This window comes from Puntigrus tetrazona, chromosome 8 (genome assembly GCF_018831695.1).
Source record: "Puntigrus tetrazona isolate hp1 chromosome 8, ASM1883169v1, whole genome shotgun sequence".
Taxonomy (NCBI): Eukaryota; Metazoa; Chordata; class Actinopteri; order Cypriniformes; family Cyprinidae; genus Puntigrus; species Puntigrus tetrazona.
In genome coordinates, this window is record NC_056706.1 from 23,828,245 (window position 1) to 23,845,039 (window position 16,795).

General features: G+C 33.8%; 1 protein-coding gene across 1 annotated transcript in view; it reads left to right on the forward strand.

Moving 5' to 3' along the window:
• The first annotated feature begins 421 nt into the window (after window positions 1-421).
• LOC122350042 (cytosolic acyl coenzyme A thioester hydrolase-like) overlaps window positions 422-16,795 on the forward strand; it is a 36,250-nt gene continuing 19,876 nt past the window's right edge. The window contains exons 1-3 of the mRNA XM_043246226.1: window positions 422-481; window positions 1,664-1,704; window positions 15,603-15,718. Of these exons, the coding sequence (XP_043102161.1) occupies window positions 422-481; window positions 1,664-1,704; window positions 15,603-15,718 (217 nt within the window). The remainder of the gene's footprint in view (window positions 482-1,663; window positions 1,705-15,602; window positions 15,719-16,795) is intronic.

Genomic DNA, 16,795 nt, shown 5'->3' on the forward strand with positions numbered 1-16,795 from the left:
TGGATGCTAAGAAGCAACTAGTTCAAGAGACCTTAAAATAAAGTGTTACCATAACCTTTAAAAATTGATGTCTTGTTCTAGTGGATGTGATACCACAGAAAGGTGGACTTGAACTGGAGTTTTAAAACATGTAACATGTTTGTCAGGTATCAGCTAATACAAGCCTGGACTTTTTCAGTTTTGTGGCTGTATCTTTTTAATGACACTTTTTGAAAATTCTCAGTTGCTTCTGTGCTTTAAGCACTTGTATCTACTACACATTACAATTACTTAGGCAGCAACTGTAATTTTTGTTTTGTTTTATTAGTGCAAATGTATTAAATTCACTGCATTTAAAGATATTCACATTCTTTCTGATTATGCTGATAGTAGTTATGTATTTTGTAGAATTGCCAAAGAATTGACCAACAAAGGCAACACTATGGTATGTCCACTGTCCCTTCACAATGTGGCCAAAATCATTGAAGTTCCTCCTATTGAGGTAGAGTCTATATGTATGTCCCATTTGTTAAATGTCAAAAGTTGTTTTCAGTGTGTACTTATGCACTTTATTCTATGCGGTTTAATGGTAAAATGGTATATGATTAGTGAGTATTAGAAAATTCCAAAAAGAAAAAGTGCACTTTAAATACCCAGATGATGCACTTAGATGTATCTGTGCATAAGTACACAGTGTATGGTCCGTCATTTCCAACATTTCTCAATCTCTCTAGTTAATTCTCTAGTTGACTTTTATCACTTTTCAAACAAGTTGCTTGTGGTTTGCTAAAGCATGTTTTACATTTGCAGTCTATTCTAGCCCAGAACAAGAGGAAGCAGGTAAAGAGATATGAAGCCCAGAAATTCAGGCGAATAGAGAGACTAAAGAGAGGAATGGCAGAGATCATAGTTTCTGTCTCTCTTCCAGGTAACACTTCCTTTTGTCATTACACATGCTTATCCTCACTGAACTCATGTGTTTGATGTGTTATTCATAGCATGGATCTTACACGTCAGAGTCAATACATAGTAAATACACCTTTGCAAAAGATTGCACATGGCAATACCATGGTACAGTAATGGTATCAGATGGTAATACTATGGTTCTTTGATGCCCACTTCTGGAAGGATTAGTGTACATAAATCAGATGATGTACTGAAAATGTACTGAAGAAGTAAAATGTACAGTAATGTAATGTAAAATCTACCATAGTCTTCATTCAAAAATATACAGTAGTATTACCATAATAAATGTCAACAAGCGTAGTTCCGCTTGCCAATTATAATATTTTGTTATTGATTGCACTCTGCTTGTTGGATTTTTTTCTTTCATCTGTGAGAGATTTTGAACAGAGTCTCACCTTGATTTAATTTTGTTATTTTGCTCTGATGCTACAGATAGACAAACAAAAGGTATGTATCATTTATTTTCTGGAGAACTATGAAGTTAATTGTGAAATAATGGAACATGAAGAATAAAATTTCTTTTGTGTGTGTGGTATCAGAAATAAAATATGTATTTATTGCTCTGTTAACAAGCCTGAATTTGCTTTTATTTGCAGATCTTAAGGTTAAATGATATCTATCGTGCATTGTTGTTATGTTTTTCTCTCTTGTCTCTTTTCTTTCTTACAGGAGCCCTACACTGTTGCATTTGTGTGATCAGTCTGATCCACCTCCTTAGGCCCCATCTGACTGCACTCTACATGGCTTTGTACATGGAGGGTAATACTTACAAATTTTTATGATTATTACGTTTGATTATATTCAAATAGTCTGATAGAACATTTTACAGAGAGATTCTCACATTAAGTGGATTTCCGTCTTATTGTGAGAACACAATTAGCTTACTTTCATCAGAAACTAGCTTTTTCAAACATTTGAAAAATGTTGTCATTACCTATAAACACACTAGCAAACCTAGACATCAAACCAATATTGAAAATATGGATTTACACTACACTGTTAGGTAAGTTCCTTTCAAAAAGTAATTAATTACAATTACTAAATACATCATCAATATTGTCTTTAAATGACCTTAATAATGAATCTGTCTGTAAAGTAATTTAATTACTTAATTATTGGTAACGCTAATTAGGCTACCTAAAATCATATAAACCTTAACGCTTTATTAAATTAAACAAATAACTTTAAATTAAACAACTGTAATACTTAAACATTTTATTTTAAAAAAATATCCTTTTTGGTTAACAAATAGAAACACAATGCAAAAAGATATTAATAACAAAAAAGCTTAAGAAAAGATAAACAAAATTAGACTTTGTCAAGATGAAAAACAAAACCAGTAAACTCCATACATGTTTATGTTTAAAATTACATTAACTGCTAAAAATAAATTGCAGAAATGATCGTGCTATTTTTCTGAGGTATGTTCTGGCTTATTCCTCACAGGTCTTCTTTCAAAAATGATGAAAAGCAGATCTTGATTTTTATTTATTGATTTATTTTTTTATCTTTTGAGGATGTTTGCACACAGGTTACAGAGGTTGCACACAGGTTACAGGTTAATGAGCCCAAATCACTGGAAAGACAGTACCTTGCGTTATTTTCTATGGATTACATAATCAGATAATATTCATTTTTTAAAATTGTTCATTCAAAAGTAGACAATTCAAGCTTTCTATGGACGTATTTCTCATGTCTCTGTGTCAAGTATTTGCTGAGTTTGTGATGCATAGAATTTGCTTACAGAGAAATATAGCAGAAAGCGCACTTCTGTTAAGTTTTATTCTTACAATAGCATAATGTTTTGTTGTTTTTGTCAGTTTAGACGAATAAAAGTAGATTTGGTTAATTTTAGTCTTATCTCTATGGTTCAATTTTATCTTACAAGTTTAGATTTCAGATTGATAATTTTTTTTACTATCAATATTGTTTTTTTACAGTATGTAACTAATTAAATTACCTAAAAATCAACAGTAATCCCTTATTTACTTTTTATGTGGATAAATAATTTAATTACAGTTTCATCATGTTAAGAGTTATCTGCTTGACCCAAAATTACTATAATTATAATTATTTTCTTATGAAACGTATTTAAAAATCTTAATAAACTTCCTGAAATCCTTTTTACAAAGCGAAGACGAAGTGTGAAAATTATTAATGATTAATTCACTATTCAACTGTCTAGTTATAGGTTTACCTCCTCAGTCTGTTAAAGCTCATGAACACAAGAAAATCACTTGTGTGGTCACAAAACAATGTTCGAATGTAGTATGCTCATGCACATTGAAATTATATCTGCTCTAAAAAGTATACTTAGTCTCTAACTCAATCACTGGTGAGTGAAAGCAATTTATTAGCTAATGGCTTTACGAGCAGACATTATTTAGTTGCTTTGCACAGAGTTTAGTTGCATTGACTTGCAATGTAGAGGGTTGGCTGTAACTACCACAGCCCCATTTATACATGCATGACAAGTAGTCGGCCTCACTGACCTGAATGAGTTACATAAACACAAGAACATCAGCAGAACAGTCCATGTAGAAAGCTTAACACAGGGAAAGCTTGACACATACAACTGAATCTAAACCTTTAAAAAAATTTGATCTGGAACATGACCAGGCATATGTATCTTAAAAATCAATGTTTGCTTTTTATGCTAAGCTGCCTGATAATTGAGGTTTCTATGACTGGTATGCTGTCATTTACGCACTCACACAATAATTTACAATCCTTTTATCAACTGGGTTAATCACATGTATGTAAGAAGGAAGAGATGATAAAACTCAGATGAGTAGTGGTGCATCAGTAATGTGAGATAAAGGAATGAGAAATAGTAAGACCCTGACGTCAATAAAAGAGAGAACCATTTCATACCTTGTCAGTTATTCATATAATCACTTGCATGTATGCTGTTTTTCTGTAGTGCTGCATTCAGGCCAAAGCATGGCTGGTGATTTCAAATTCAAATTTGCTATCTGGAGTAATGCAGAGAAAAAATTAACATCGAAAGTGTTTTAACTAAGTGCTCACATAAAACTGCGTTGCACAGATCGGCAAGTTTATTTGATTCAGATATGACTGAAAGCAATTGGTTAAAGTGTTATCTTTGTAATTAGTCTTTTTCTTTCAATTTTACTAATCGAGGTTGATTTGTGAACTGACTGTGAGCAGAAATGCATTATTCCATTGTCGGAATAATCAGACAGTTTTAGTGCTAAAAAGACTGTTGACTATTTCTTGTATGTAGCAGTTTCCAGAGATGCAAAAGGGACACTTTGTTCCTCTGAAACTTGATTTGTTGATTTAGATTAGACGTTGTTATTTTAGATGTGCTTTACTATTTTTCTCATATTTAATAACACTTGTTTTATTTTAGCACTGTTTGATTTTCTCGTCTGACTCTCTTGCATCCCTGGACAGAACACTTTTGTACATCATACGATCTTGGTGGTGTTCCAGTATAAAACTTCCTATCGCACTCTAGTATCTGCACAGCAATGCACCAGCAACCACTCAAGAACACATTTCGAAAGCAACTGTACAGCAGCCATCTACAACTCCTTTTTATTGAATTGAGGCCAAAAACACAAAGGGCTGTATTCATCATATATGCCCTTTGACTGACTTCAAAGCGCAGTTTTTTGTTTTAAGCCTTCATGCATGTCTTTTAAAGAAACGTATGCATAGAATCATTAAGAGAAGTAATCAACTGACTCTGAGATTCTAGTTCATTCGGCTCGTTCAAGTTCGTGTACTGATCACGCATCACTGTAGCATTAATCCACCTTCTTTTCTATTGTAGTTTATGGAGATATACTGTAACATTTGTAATTCACATATAATTCTGTGATAGTTTAAACAAGCTCAATTCTATAAGCAGATCTACAGAAAGCGATGTTATATGGGATGTCGTGAACTGTATGCATGAACATATTAAGTGTATTACATCATAATTTTAATGTAAGTTAGTAGTTATATACACCCAAGAAATAGCTAATTAGGCAAAATAGCAATGGAATCTATTTAGACTTATTGAAAATAGCAAATAGCATTTTCTGCTGTACTACTTACTGCAAGTAGCAATTATCTGCACTTAGTATTAAAGTAAATTATAAAACAGAATGCAACTTATTGAGTGTAAATGTTAAATTTAATTCAAATGATTAAATAGATGCCGTGATTGACACCCTTATTGGGACTATAAAGCCCTCCCTACACCTCATACCCTAACCCTACCCTATACTTCATTCTCAACTTTTTGATTATTTTCTTCATTATTATTGAAAATAAATGCTATTATGATGTGATTTAAAATGTAAAAAGGGAGAAAAAGCAGGCGGTTTGGATCGCATCAAAAACAATTGCTATACATTTTACCATCTGTGCCACTGGAACTGGGAAAATGCATCGATTCATTAGAAATTTTTACCAATAAATGGCATTTTCACCAGTAAACATTTTGAAGCACTAAATATTTTTCAGCCCATGGATGGAACCTTACTGTTGATGTGATGATTGGATCACAAAGATTGCATGCTAATGCAAGTAAGTAACCACAATGTATGAGAAACATCCAGACAAAACTCTGAATTGGATGCTATAGTTTATTATTACAGTCCATATAATGAGGTGGAGCTGCTCCAGAACAGACAGAGTGAGACAGGGCAAGCAGTAGTAATTTGTTCATTTGTTGTTGTTTATCCATTTACAGTTATATAGTAGTTAGTTACATTAAAGGCAAAAAACATAGCTCTAATTACAGCACACAGTTGAGGAGAAGGACTAAATTGAAGAGTCCAGGTTAAATTTTATTTTTAAAGGTCTGCTCAAAATATAAATTAAATAATCTTTATCTAACGCCTTCAGAGAGGATTTCTTTGAACATTTGATAAACCTGCAAAGACACTCTTTAACTCTTAAAACACCAACTGTCTTTCATTGTTATACTAGGCTTGTAGCATCTCAAACCTCAACACATCCTCAAAGTGGCTGTGTGTGTGTGTGTGTACTCATGCAAGTTTGTGCACCAGTAAAAACATCAGGGATAATGAATGGCTCAATTACACCAACTTATTATTCTGCTAACTAGGAACGTTCAGGATAGAAAACAGTCAAAAGGCCCCTGGCTGAGCTGAATCCATCAACTAGCAAATGTTTGTTCTTATCGTCTCTCGCACTCGTCTTTCCCCCACTGTTTTTGGCTAATGATGTTCTTGGAAGGATGGAATGATGGTGGCTGAAATTGATCTAATTCATTTGCCCTTGCTGAATACAGAATATTGGTTCAAGACAAATTGAACCATACTGAGATAATTCTGTTAATGGTTCGTTGAAAAGGACAGCAGAGGTGACCCTAGGGGCGGCAGTTTAATTTTTATGTAAGATGATAAAGTGAGATAATAAAGTGATATGAATCATAAAGTGAAAGCTGAATGAAGGTCAGGGAATAAGCAAGTGAAACCTATCTCAGGGTGTAAATGTGTTTAAATGTTCATTTGCTTGTTAACAGTGATATTAAATTGATTATGATTTAGTGTCGGATGGGCTCTTGTGTGTAACTCAGTAAAATTAGCTATAAAGTCTATAAAGGAGATGCATGCAGTTTTTCAGTGTTAAGATTTAGCGTAAAGGTATGCTCCACCCCAAAACCGTTTCCCTATTTACTCATCCTAATGGCAGCGTATGACTTTCTTTCTTCAGATGCAAATGTAATGCAAATGAAAAGAACAAGAAGCTGATATAAAAAAAATGACAAAGCAAACACAACAGTAATTACAACCCTAATTGATGAATTAATGTCTTCTAATGCTAAACATATTAGGTAAATCTGAGAAAAAATGGTAATATTTTAAGCTATTAACCATAATTTTCAAATAATGTTTTTATCTGTTGCACTTATAACTAATAAAATATATTGTACTTATACTTACAATCATGAGTACTGAAAATAGAGTACTGAAGTGATGTAGGTCAAAATGTAGGTAGCATTGTAATTCTTTCTAGTTCATTTTACAGTATGAATAGAAAATATGCTGAACTGTCAAAAGTATAAATAATGGTACAAAAACAGGATTTATTTATTTATTATTCTAACCCTAACCCCACCAGTCTACTAATGCTCTACTAACACTTTATATTAAAATTAGCTGGCATGTAGGGGCAGAGTTACTTATTGTAAACAGAATGTTCATAAGGGACCATTAAAATAGTCAAACTAAAAAATATATAAGAATAATTATCACACAATTAACACTTTAGTTGTGGCAACCCAAACATTACTCTCAGAAATCTATTTGAATGTAGTTCATTAGCATATACTGTTGATACATATAGGTCAGAATCTTGTTGGTTTAGGTGTTGTTGATATTTTTTTTTATTATTTAAATTTTTTTGTTACGTTTAAAGACAGTTCAATCAATGCAGTGCAAGTGCAAGAGAAAATAAAATAACACATTTCGCCCCAAGCTCTCTATCACAGCTGTGTCTGCATGCAAGGACGTTTGGCTTCCACACATGCGCCACACTCGCTCTCTTCCTTCGCCGTCTGTTTCCATGTCTGCTTTTCCCCACCGCAAATGATGAAAGCAGACCGAAGCTACTGAATATCCTGAATGGATTTCTAAAGGATCAGAGACAGGCCGTTTGTCAGAGGGAAAAGGGAGGTCCTTGGGTTTGTGCCTGACCCTTGGCAACCTCTGATGCACAACACAAAGCAATATGACAGCTGTGATTTCCCTCTTTGATATGGAACTGCCCTTTCCTCTCCATCTCATTTCCTTCTTTATGGTATTTATCTCATTCATAACTTGCATGGCATTCAAATTAATAATTTACTTTGGTTCAGGATGCATTTTTCCCCTTTCCTGTACTGTTAAAAGAATAGTTCGTTTAGAAATGAAAAACCAGTTATGTTGCTCCAAACCTATATGCTGAAGAATATTCAGGTTGCTTTTTCCATACAACAACTGTTCTTATTAAATATTTTATCACACTTTATTTAACGGTCCAATTCTCACTATTAATAAATGATTTCCTGTGACCTTTAACTCAATAAACGTCTAATTTGCTGCTTATTAGTAGTTAGTAAACAGCCAATATGTTAATAATCGGCATGCCAATAAGCAAAAATGCAGAGAATTGGTCCATATACTAAAATGTCAATTAAAAAATAGAACCCATATGAGTTTAGAACAACAAAAAAGACAGATTTTTCATGACGGATTTATCAGCTCTTCTTGTAAGGAGACTTTCTGTGTCATTTATTGCTCAAATAAAGAGAAAAGAGTTGACATTGATTTAAAAGTGAAACTTCTGAATTAAAAGGTAAAGACAGTGAGATGTGCTTGGGTTCCTGAGAGTGAAATGTGGGGGTGAGAGATTTTAAAAATTCAGAGCTCATATGACTTTGCTATGTGACAGGTTGCTATGAATAGCTGTCTTGTGTAGGCATTGTGCGTGGGATTATTTTTTCTCATCTTTTAAAGGTTTGGTATACTCTGAATCTGTCATCCTACATGGCCACAGTACACGGGTCTCACTGAGACACATCAGAGTCTTCAGCACTTTACAGTGACTTGTTATATGTAAAGGGTTTACTTGACCAAAAAAAGTTTGGGAATGCCTACTCTAAATGATGGAAAGACTGAAGATTTTAATTAGTATACTTGTTTGATTTAAAGCACAAAGTGAAAATGGATTGGACACATGAAGCATAGCTAATTAAACAGCTCTGTGTTATAAACTGCATTGTCACAAGTTAAGTTAACCTTTAAAACAAGTCATTTAAAGGAGTTATATCATAAATAATTAAATAAAAATGTCAAATAATCACAAAAAACTGGCATTTAAAAAAAGTGAACAGCTACTGTTGTGATTGGCCAACATTGAATTCATAAAGCATTGCAAAGCATTGTTAAAATTTAGGTTTTTAGCATAGTTGTCAAATTCAATAGCGCTTGCAGCTTTGTCTTTTATCCATATTGTAACTTTGGAAACTCTTAATTACACTATCACTGTGTGATCTCTGATAAATATTATTAAATGGTATGGTGAGCGTGATTTCACCAAGTACAAGATATTCCTGGATCATCATCCTTGTTGATCTTGGAACAACATTCCAATCAACCAATCAGAATTGAGGATAATTTTTTTCAAGAAATATCTGTTTTAGTATTATGATCAGGGTTAGTTGCTTCTACACCATTGATTTTATTGAATACATTTTGAGTAGGGTTAGGTTTAGGGGTAGTGATTGGAGTAAGTCTATATTTTTGGACAGTAATGTTAATGTTGATCAACAAAATCCAGGATAATGTTTTACTTGGCAAAATCACAATGACCTAAATGGTATATACTAATATAGAAATCTAATTAAATTATTCATATATACTAGCTTAATAAATGTATTCTCCACCTCTTATTAAAGAGGTAGTTAAAAAGACTTAACATTAGTTTACAAACCAGATCTTTGATCCTCAATAATGCCGTAAGAGTTAAAGTTGTGGTCTAGTGGCTGTTTAGGATCTGCGTTCGCATGGGAGACTGCATGAGATCATAGAAAAACACAGACTGAAAGAGCTGCCAGCTGAGATGTAAGGGGCCTGAGCAATTTGTCTTTTGGGAGAGTGTGTATTTGGGGACGAGAGAGTATGTGTGTTAATGGACGGAGATAAAGTGTGTGCGTCTGAGGAGAGGAGGCATCGATAAAACTAACAGATGGGTGCATGAATGCATCTGGATTTCCTCCAGCCGAGCTCCAGCAGGAATGATTATAGAGTGCAGACAGGTTACATCCATCACAGATCAAGTGTGAGTGTGTTTATATCTGTGTGTGTTACTCAGAAAGAAAGGCTGTGTGCCAATATGGCACTGTTGTTTCTGTAGTAAGGCAGTGGGAGTTTTGTGTGAGTAAACCCAGCTGAGTCTTTACCAGATATTAAACTACTAAATATGTTATAAAAAAAGAATATCCTGGGTGCACAATACAGCTGTGGACAGCGATCATTTCATGAATGGAGAATGCCATGCACTTAAGTTCATGCACTTAACAATCATGCAGTGCTGCAAATTAATGTTTAAAATATGAAAAGTGTTTGCAAGACCTTAAACATTACAAGACTGACGCAAATAAATTATTAAAAATGTTAACATTAACAATGACAAATACTTGGGTTGGGTAACACTTTAGTGTAGGGACCAATTCTTGACTAGTTGCTTATTAGCATGCCTGTTAATAACATCTTGGTTATTAGCACTTATAAAGCACATATTCTGCATAACCATATTGGGCATCCCTAATTCTAAACTTAACAACTACCATACTAACTAACAATAGTAGTTTACTGAGTTGTAGTTAATAGTTTTTTACAAGTGAGGATCGGACCTTAACGTGTCACCAAATGTTGTATCTGTGTTTATATAATTTATTTTGTTTAAGAGCCTTTGTGAGAGTTAGATGAAATGATGGCAAAACTTTAGAATAGGGAACACTTACTATTAACCATGACTTTTCCTTCAGATGAATTCCTAATTTCCTGCTTATCAATAGTTGGTAAGGTATTGGCTAGGATTAGGGATGTAGAATAAGGAATAATGTAGAATAAAAAAAGGTAATTTTTAAGTTTAGGTATTGGGTAAGATATGCATGCTAATAAGCAATTATGCTAGTTAATAGTTAATAAGTGTTATCTATCTAAAGGGTTGCCATAAAGGGTTACCAAAATGAACAAAATAAAGTGTGACTGTCTCCCATATAATGGAGTCATTATTTGTAGGTCAGAGTGTTTCCTAAGTATTACAGGAGGTATCAGGATCCACAAGTAAATCACTATGACTCACAAAGGATTTAAATGAAGTGAAGCTGCCATGCTAACTAGTAGCTGGAAATACTCACAGTGTACAAATATACAAGAAATGTTTTTCTCTTTTGAGCATGTGCGAAAATATCCCACAAGCTGTTTCTATGGTAACACTTCACTACAAAGCCATCATTTAATTATTTAATTTATTTTACCATTATGATTAAAAGAAAAAGAGCTATGCTTTGAAGTGTAAAGAGATTTGTTGATTTTGCAGTTGGTACAGTTGTTTTTGTAAGTAGACCTAAAATTGTTTGAAGTGTAGTGGAGAGCAGAGCATCTAGAGTACAAAACTGAAGAGGAATATTTCATCATCTATCATGGTGGCTCTAGGCTCAGCCTGTTCAGAGGAAAAATTTGGGGTAATCGTCACAAGAAATCTAATCATTGAAGCCCTTGCTAGCAGCAAAGGCTCCTCTGGGATTGGCTTTCTAATTGCTGTTTTTCCATTGGCGCGCCTGTTCTCCTTCTCAGAGCTGGAGCCCAAGAAACTTACATCATTCTTTGACTGCACAGTTAAAACACACTTATGTTTGCTTGCCATTATGGTCATTTGTGTGCAGGCAGATATTCAGTTTTGCCAGCATCTTTTCGATTGAAAAGAACATCTTGCTGATGTTGCCAAGTGTTTTTGTTTGGAGAAAAAAAAAAAAAAAAAAAAATTAATATTAGGATATCAAAATAGAAATACACAATATCTCTTTAAAAGAAGGAAAAATCTTTTAATATAGACAAGGAATGTTAAATAATAATAATAAAGAGGTCATATTGTTGCTGTTTGATTTATACTATTGTCAATTTTCCCGTTCAGTCCATATGTTAGTAATTTTACATTTTTAATATTACAAATGTAATAGTTTTAATCCAGAACAAGGCAGCAAGATTAAATTTTGAGTTAGTTTTATGATTAATGCAGTCGGTAGATTGCGCTGGTCATTCTGGAAATTAGATGTTATGTTTGTGTTCTTTAATATGTGGGTTGTCAGTAAATCACCCACAGATTTTCCCCTTCCCATCAGTGGTTTCATGGAATTGCACTAAAACTGGCCCTATTTAATTATTAATAATATTAACAAATTGCAGTGTTCTCTTTATTTATGTATTTAGTATATAGTAGTGTGTTGTGCACTTATTCTCCAATGTAAAATCTTGGTCTTGTTGCAAAACCAGTGGTTCATAAATTTTGAATTACTCAATTTCAGTCTGAAGACAGATATACCAAGACGTTCGCTGTATTATTGACTGTGCCACCAGACTTAGATGCATTTGTCTATGCAAATCAGCCGATAGAAATCATTCTGACTGACAATTATGGAGGCATATAAATAACTCCAGGAAAAAAGAAAAGCAGGTTTCAAATGTCGCTTCTATAATTCAACTGCAGTGGCGAAAACTCTCTGCCCATCATGAGAGTGAGTCAGCTTGACTTTCATTTCACCTTACCAAAGGCAGATGGAGATGAATAGAGAGAGCTTTCATGAATTTAAATAACTGTAATGCACAGTTGCACTGTTCTTAATACGGAGTTATTATCCTTATGGCATTGACAAAAAAATGTCCATATTTATGTTTATTGCTGAATTTCTTGTTGTTGTTTTTATTTTTGTCTGATGTACTGGACTGTATAATAACAAGATAAATCTATTAGTTCCTGAAAAACACAAACACTTATGATACATAAAGTTTGTTCTTTCGCCCTACTGTTATTATCCTATCATCTGCATGCATTTGCACAGTCATAAGATTAGTTGGCCAATTCTTGCTATTCAAGAAAAATATATACATATAGCAGTTTTAGCTAGGAATGATATAATAGTCTGTTAAAACTGCACCTTTTTTAAGATTTTAAATTAATCCAAGAATTTTGCATAACTTATATATATACTTCTATCTTAAATGCAACATTAACAAAATTTAATTTCATATAAAAAATAAACAAAACAAAGAAAATTTTTATTTGCATTAGCTTTATTTAAACAATGACTGGAGAATTATATATAATTATACTATAAGAGCTTATGCAAGCTCATGAAAAGAGATCATTTTAGCAATACTTTAATTTAGGAAGTAATTCTTATTATGGACTGGATGGTTATTAGTATGCATATTACTAGTGGGTTATTTAAAAATGTTATGTTACTTATAAAACACATAATTGTACACAACTGTATTTTACATCTCTTAATGCACCCCATACCTAAAATTAATTTTGCTTGGATTTTTTTAGATCTGATAAAATTACAGGGGAACTGTAATCTTTATATCCTCTTTAGATTTGTTTCAGATGAAAAAAAAACAAACTTTTGTAGTATCTCAGTATCTCAGGGTAGACGAGTTTGATAGTGTCGAACCACACTCGGATCACGTATAAGAGATTGCAGAAGAAGATTTATGCCAGACAAAAAATAACCTTAAGTTCAAAATGGCCCCTTTTATGACACCCATACAAAACCTCAGCAGCCATTTCATGCTTCTACCATATTTTTACACCACTGCACATCCAGAGATGACGCTTTCTCACTAGCTGTGATTGTGAAGAAGCTTTGCCGCAAATTGTCAAGAGAGAGTTTTCGAGGGGCGAGTGCACTTTCAGTGCCATGTGTAAATTGAGGGAATCTCACTTGGAGATGAGAGTCCCCGGGGTCCATCGCTAAAACCAGCTCATACAGCGATCCAGCGTAGTCAAGTCTCTGCCTGTTTGGTGTCAGGGGAGCTTACAAAACATGCATCCACTCTGTGAATCGTACATCATCTTGGTATAGGAATATTCCAAGGAGTGTCATTCTGTTCTATATCTGTGTTATCTGCTGACCCTCTCGCTAAATTAATCATCTGTTTTGAGGGTTTTTCTTGCTTAACACTGAGTTAGTTTGCAAGGCTTAACTCTCTCACAGTTTTTTACTGTATACTGTTGCTTTGATGAAAAGATTAGGTAACACCTTGAAATAAGAAACAATTTTCACTATTAACTATGATTTTTTTCTCCTGATAAATTCCTAATTTGCTGCTCATTAATAGTTGTTAAGTTTAGGTATTGGATAGAATTAGGGATGCAAAATAAGGTAATGTAGAAAAAGGCTTTAATATCTGCTTAATTACGACTAGTAAATGGCTCATATTCTAGTAATATGCATGAGTAATTTTAAGAGACCCTAAAATGAAATGTTTTTTGTTTTTTTGTTTTGTCAAGTTTTCCCTGATGAACTTTCTTGTCATTAATCTAATCTCCTTACAGTGACCTAAGGGGCCATTACAGAGGTCATTCAAGGGAAACATTTGCTTTGTTACCGTGATATAGGCTACTACTGGCATACTTAAGATACTTAGGTCACATTATTTTATTGAGTTTATATTTAGCATGAAAATGAAAGGATAAAAATCCACATCACTGAATTCTTTATTTCAAAAGAGCAATGGAAATGATGTTTTCCATGTTGTGAGCCCTTTACCCCTCAGGTCTAGGAACAATGGAAATGGTTGTTAAAGGCCTTTATATCACATACAGTCTGCTTCCATTCATCTTTGTTCAAATGATTTACCTCTGGCCAGATATTTTTTCAAAGCTGGTCAGCAGCAGTGTCTCCATATTTTTTCTGAGCTAGTGGCTGTATTTAGGTAGATATCTTACACCTACTGTAGTTGGTACCATTACCTTAAATCCTGAATATTCTGGGGAAAAAAATATGGCTACCACTGTAGTTTTTGCAAGAGGAACCAGAATTTTCTTGGCTTTAAATTCTGGAATTATTTACTCTATTCTAGAAATTCTGTAGAATCTTCACAAAAAGGAAAATGACAATCTTGCCATTCACTGACAATCCTCCCTCTTCACTGCAGCTCTCAAATAATATTCACCACAATCCACATTCAGACTTTCATGTCATGTTCCTGTGCAGCACTTGGAAGTGTTGGGCCATGCATTGATGACGCCGTTTTGAATCTGAATGCAACCCAAGAGATTTTTGAGAATTTAAGAATAACAATTTATCAGCTTAGCTATGTTCCTCACACAAACGTATTGCAATGCAGTTTGACAGTGAAATAGTGACATTTTCAAGTCATACAGATATTGTAATTCAGAACAAGTGGTCCGATTCTCCTGAGACTGATGGTGACCTGTTCTGCCCAGAGAGATGTATAATTCATAAAGCGCTGAACTTTGTCCCAGCCGTGTGCTGTGCAATTTATATGATTATATTTACAGTGCTTACTAAGCAGTAATCATGCTGCATTGTTTGTGCTTTAATGCAATTTTCCGTCATATGACATTAGGTTTTGTATTTCACTGCCAAATGAGTATTTATTTGCTAAGTTAGCAATGCCATATCAGCCAAAACAGTACTGATAATGAAGAATGGTAATGAAATAGACTATTAGCTTGCATTAGCTTTTTATTTTCCTGCTAAAAATTATGCTGTTAAGTCTTTTGGCTTTGAATGATAGTCTTTTACACATTTAAATATCACTGAAAGATCGTCATAGCAGTAGATATCAGATAGTATCCTGACAAAGTGAAAGAATTGTGTTATTCCTGTTGAACATTAAAGCAATTTTCCTCTTTACTATGCGAGCAGTGGATGTTTACTGCTCATATGATTCTGGTTATATATGCACCATCAGCAGGAGATCATGACTTGTATTATCACAAGTGCCTTTGCATTTTTTTTTCATCAGAACAAACAGTTTACGCGAATTACTTCTCAATGGTTTTTACTCTGATGCTAAATTTGACTAATATGCATATTCTCAGTCTGATTGTAAGCCACTTAGTAAATTGCGCTGATATCTGTCATCCTCAGGAGTGACCATGAAGCTGATGGATGAGGTGGCAGGGATTGTTGCTGCTCGGCACTGCAAGACCAACATTGTAACCGCATCAGTGGATGCCATTAACTTCCATCGCAAAATCAAGAAAGGTAATTAAAAATACATTCGTGGCCTCTTTTCAGTGAAACTGAGAATATTGTTGGTATGTGGTTTCTGTCTCTCACAGAAATCTCACAGACACCTGATTATCTTTACGATTGTAAAGCTAAACTTAGTTTATGTCATTTCCAAAAGATTATTTATTATACTGCGGGACTTTACTCTGGAGAGTAACACGAGTACTCTAAATGAGAATACTCTTAGAACTTGTTGCATCCCAGATTGTATCTTTTAAATGTATTATATACAGAGCAAACTCTGATGTGTTTTATATTATTTTGCAATGTATTTTATTATAACATTAGTCTTTATTTCAACCAAAAATGATCTGTTTTCCATATATTGTAAAACTGAAAGCTTTGACCCAGCTTTCAAAACACACAACGTCTTGAGGTTTACTATTCTTTCACATTAAATGACTGAGCAAAAATTAATTATTAATTTCATTAATTATTATGCTGACTACTTTCTCCATTCATCCTTCACTCATTCAAGTTTGTATACTTTAAAACATTTTCATGTGCTAATGCTATGGGACTTGACAAACAAAGCAGTGCTGTTAAAAATGGTGTGTAAATATACAAAAGGCTCATCCTTTTTAGTCTGTTTTAAAACCCTGCTCATAATCAGTTTTCGTTTAAAGCCATTTGTGTATTTTTGACATGAACTTGGTAAAGCTTTCAGGATTTTGAATTATTCAGTTTTGTCGGGCTTATTTTAGTGACTTTGGTTGGGACTTAACTTTTCAGCGTTTATTTCAACATCAGTAGTGTCACATAGAAACATCTGCAGTAGGCAGGGCAAACAAAGAGTCCCAAAGTTAAAACCTTGCCTGCTCGAATGTGCAATCGGAAAAGAGCAATGATCTGACGCCACACAGACTGCTTGTGTAATTGGTTGTGTAAATGTTACAGAATTTTACAGAAACTATCTGGAAACATTTCAGATTAAGGAACACATACTGTATTTAGGGTTGGGTAGTTGTTAAATTCGTGGTGTAGGAATAAGGGATCTACAATATGGTAATGCAGAATAAAAAGGCATTATGTGCTTTATAAGTGCTAATG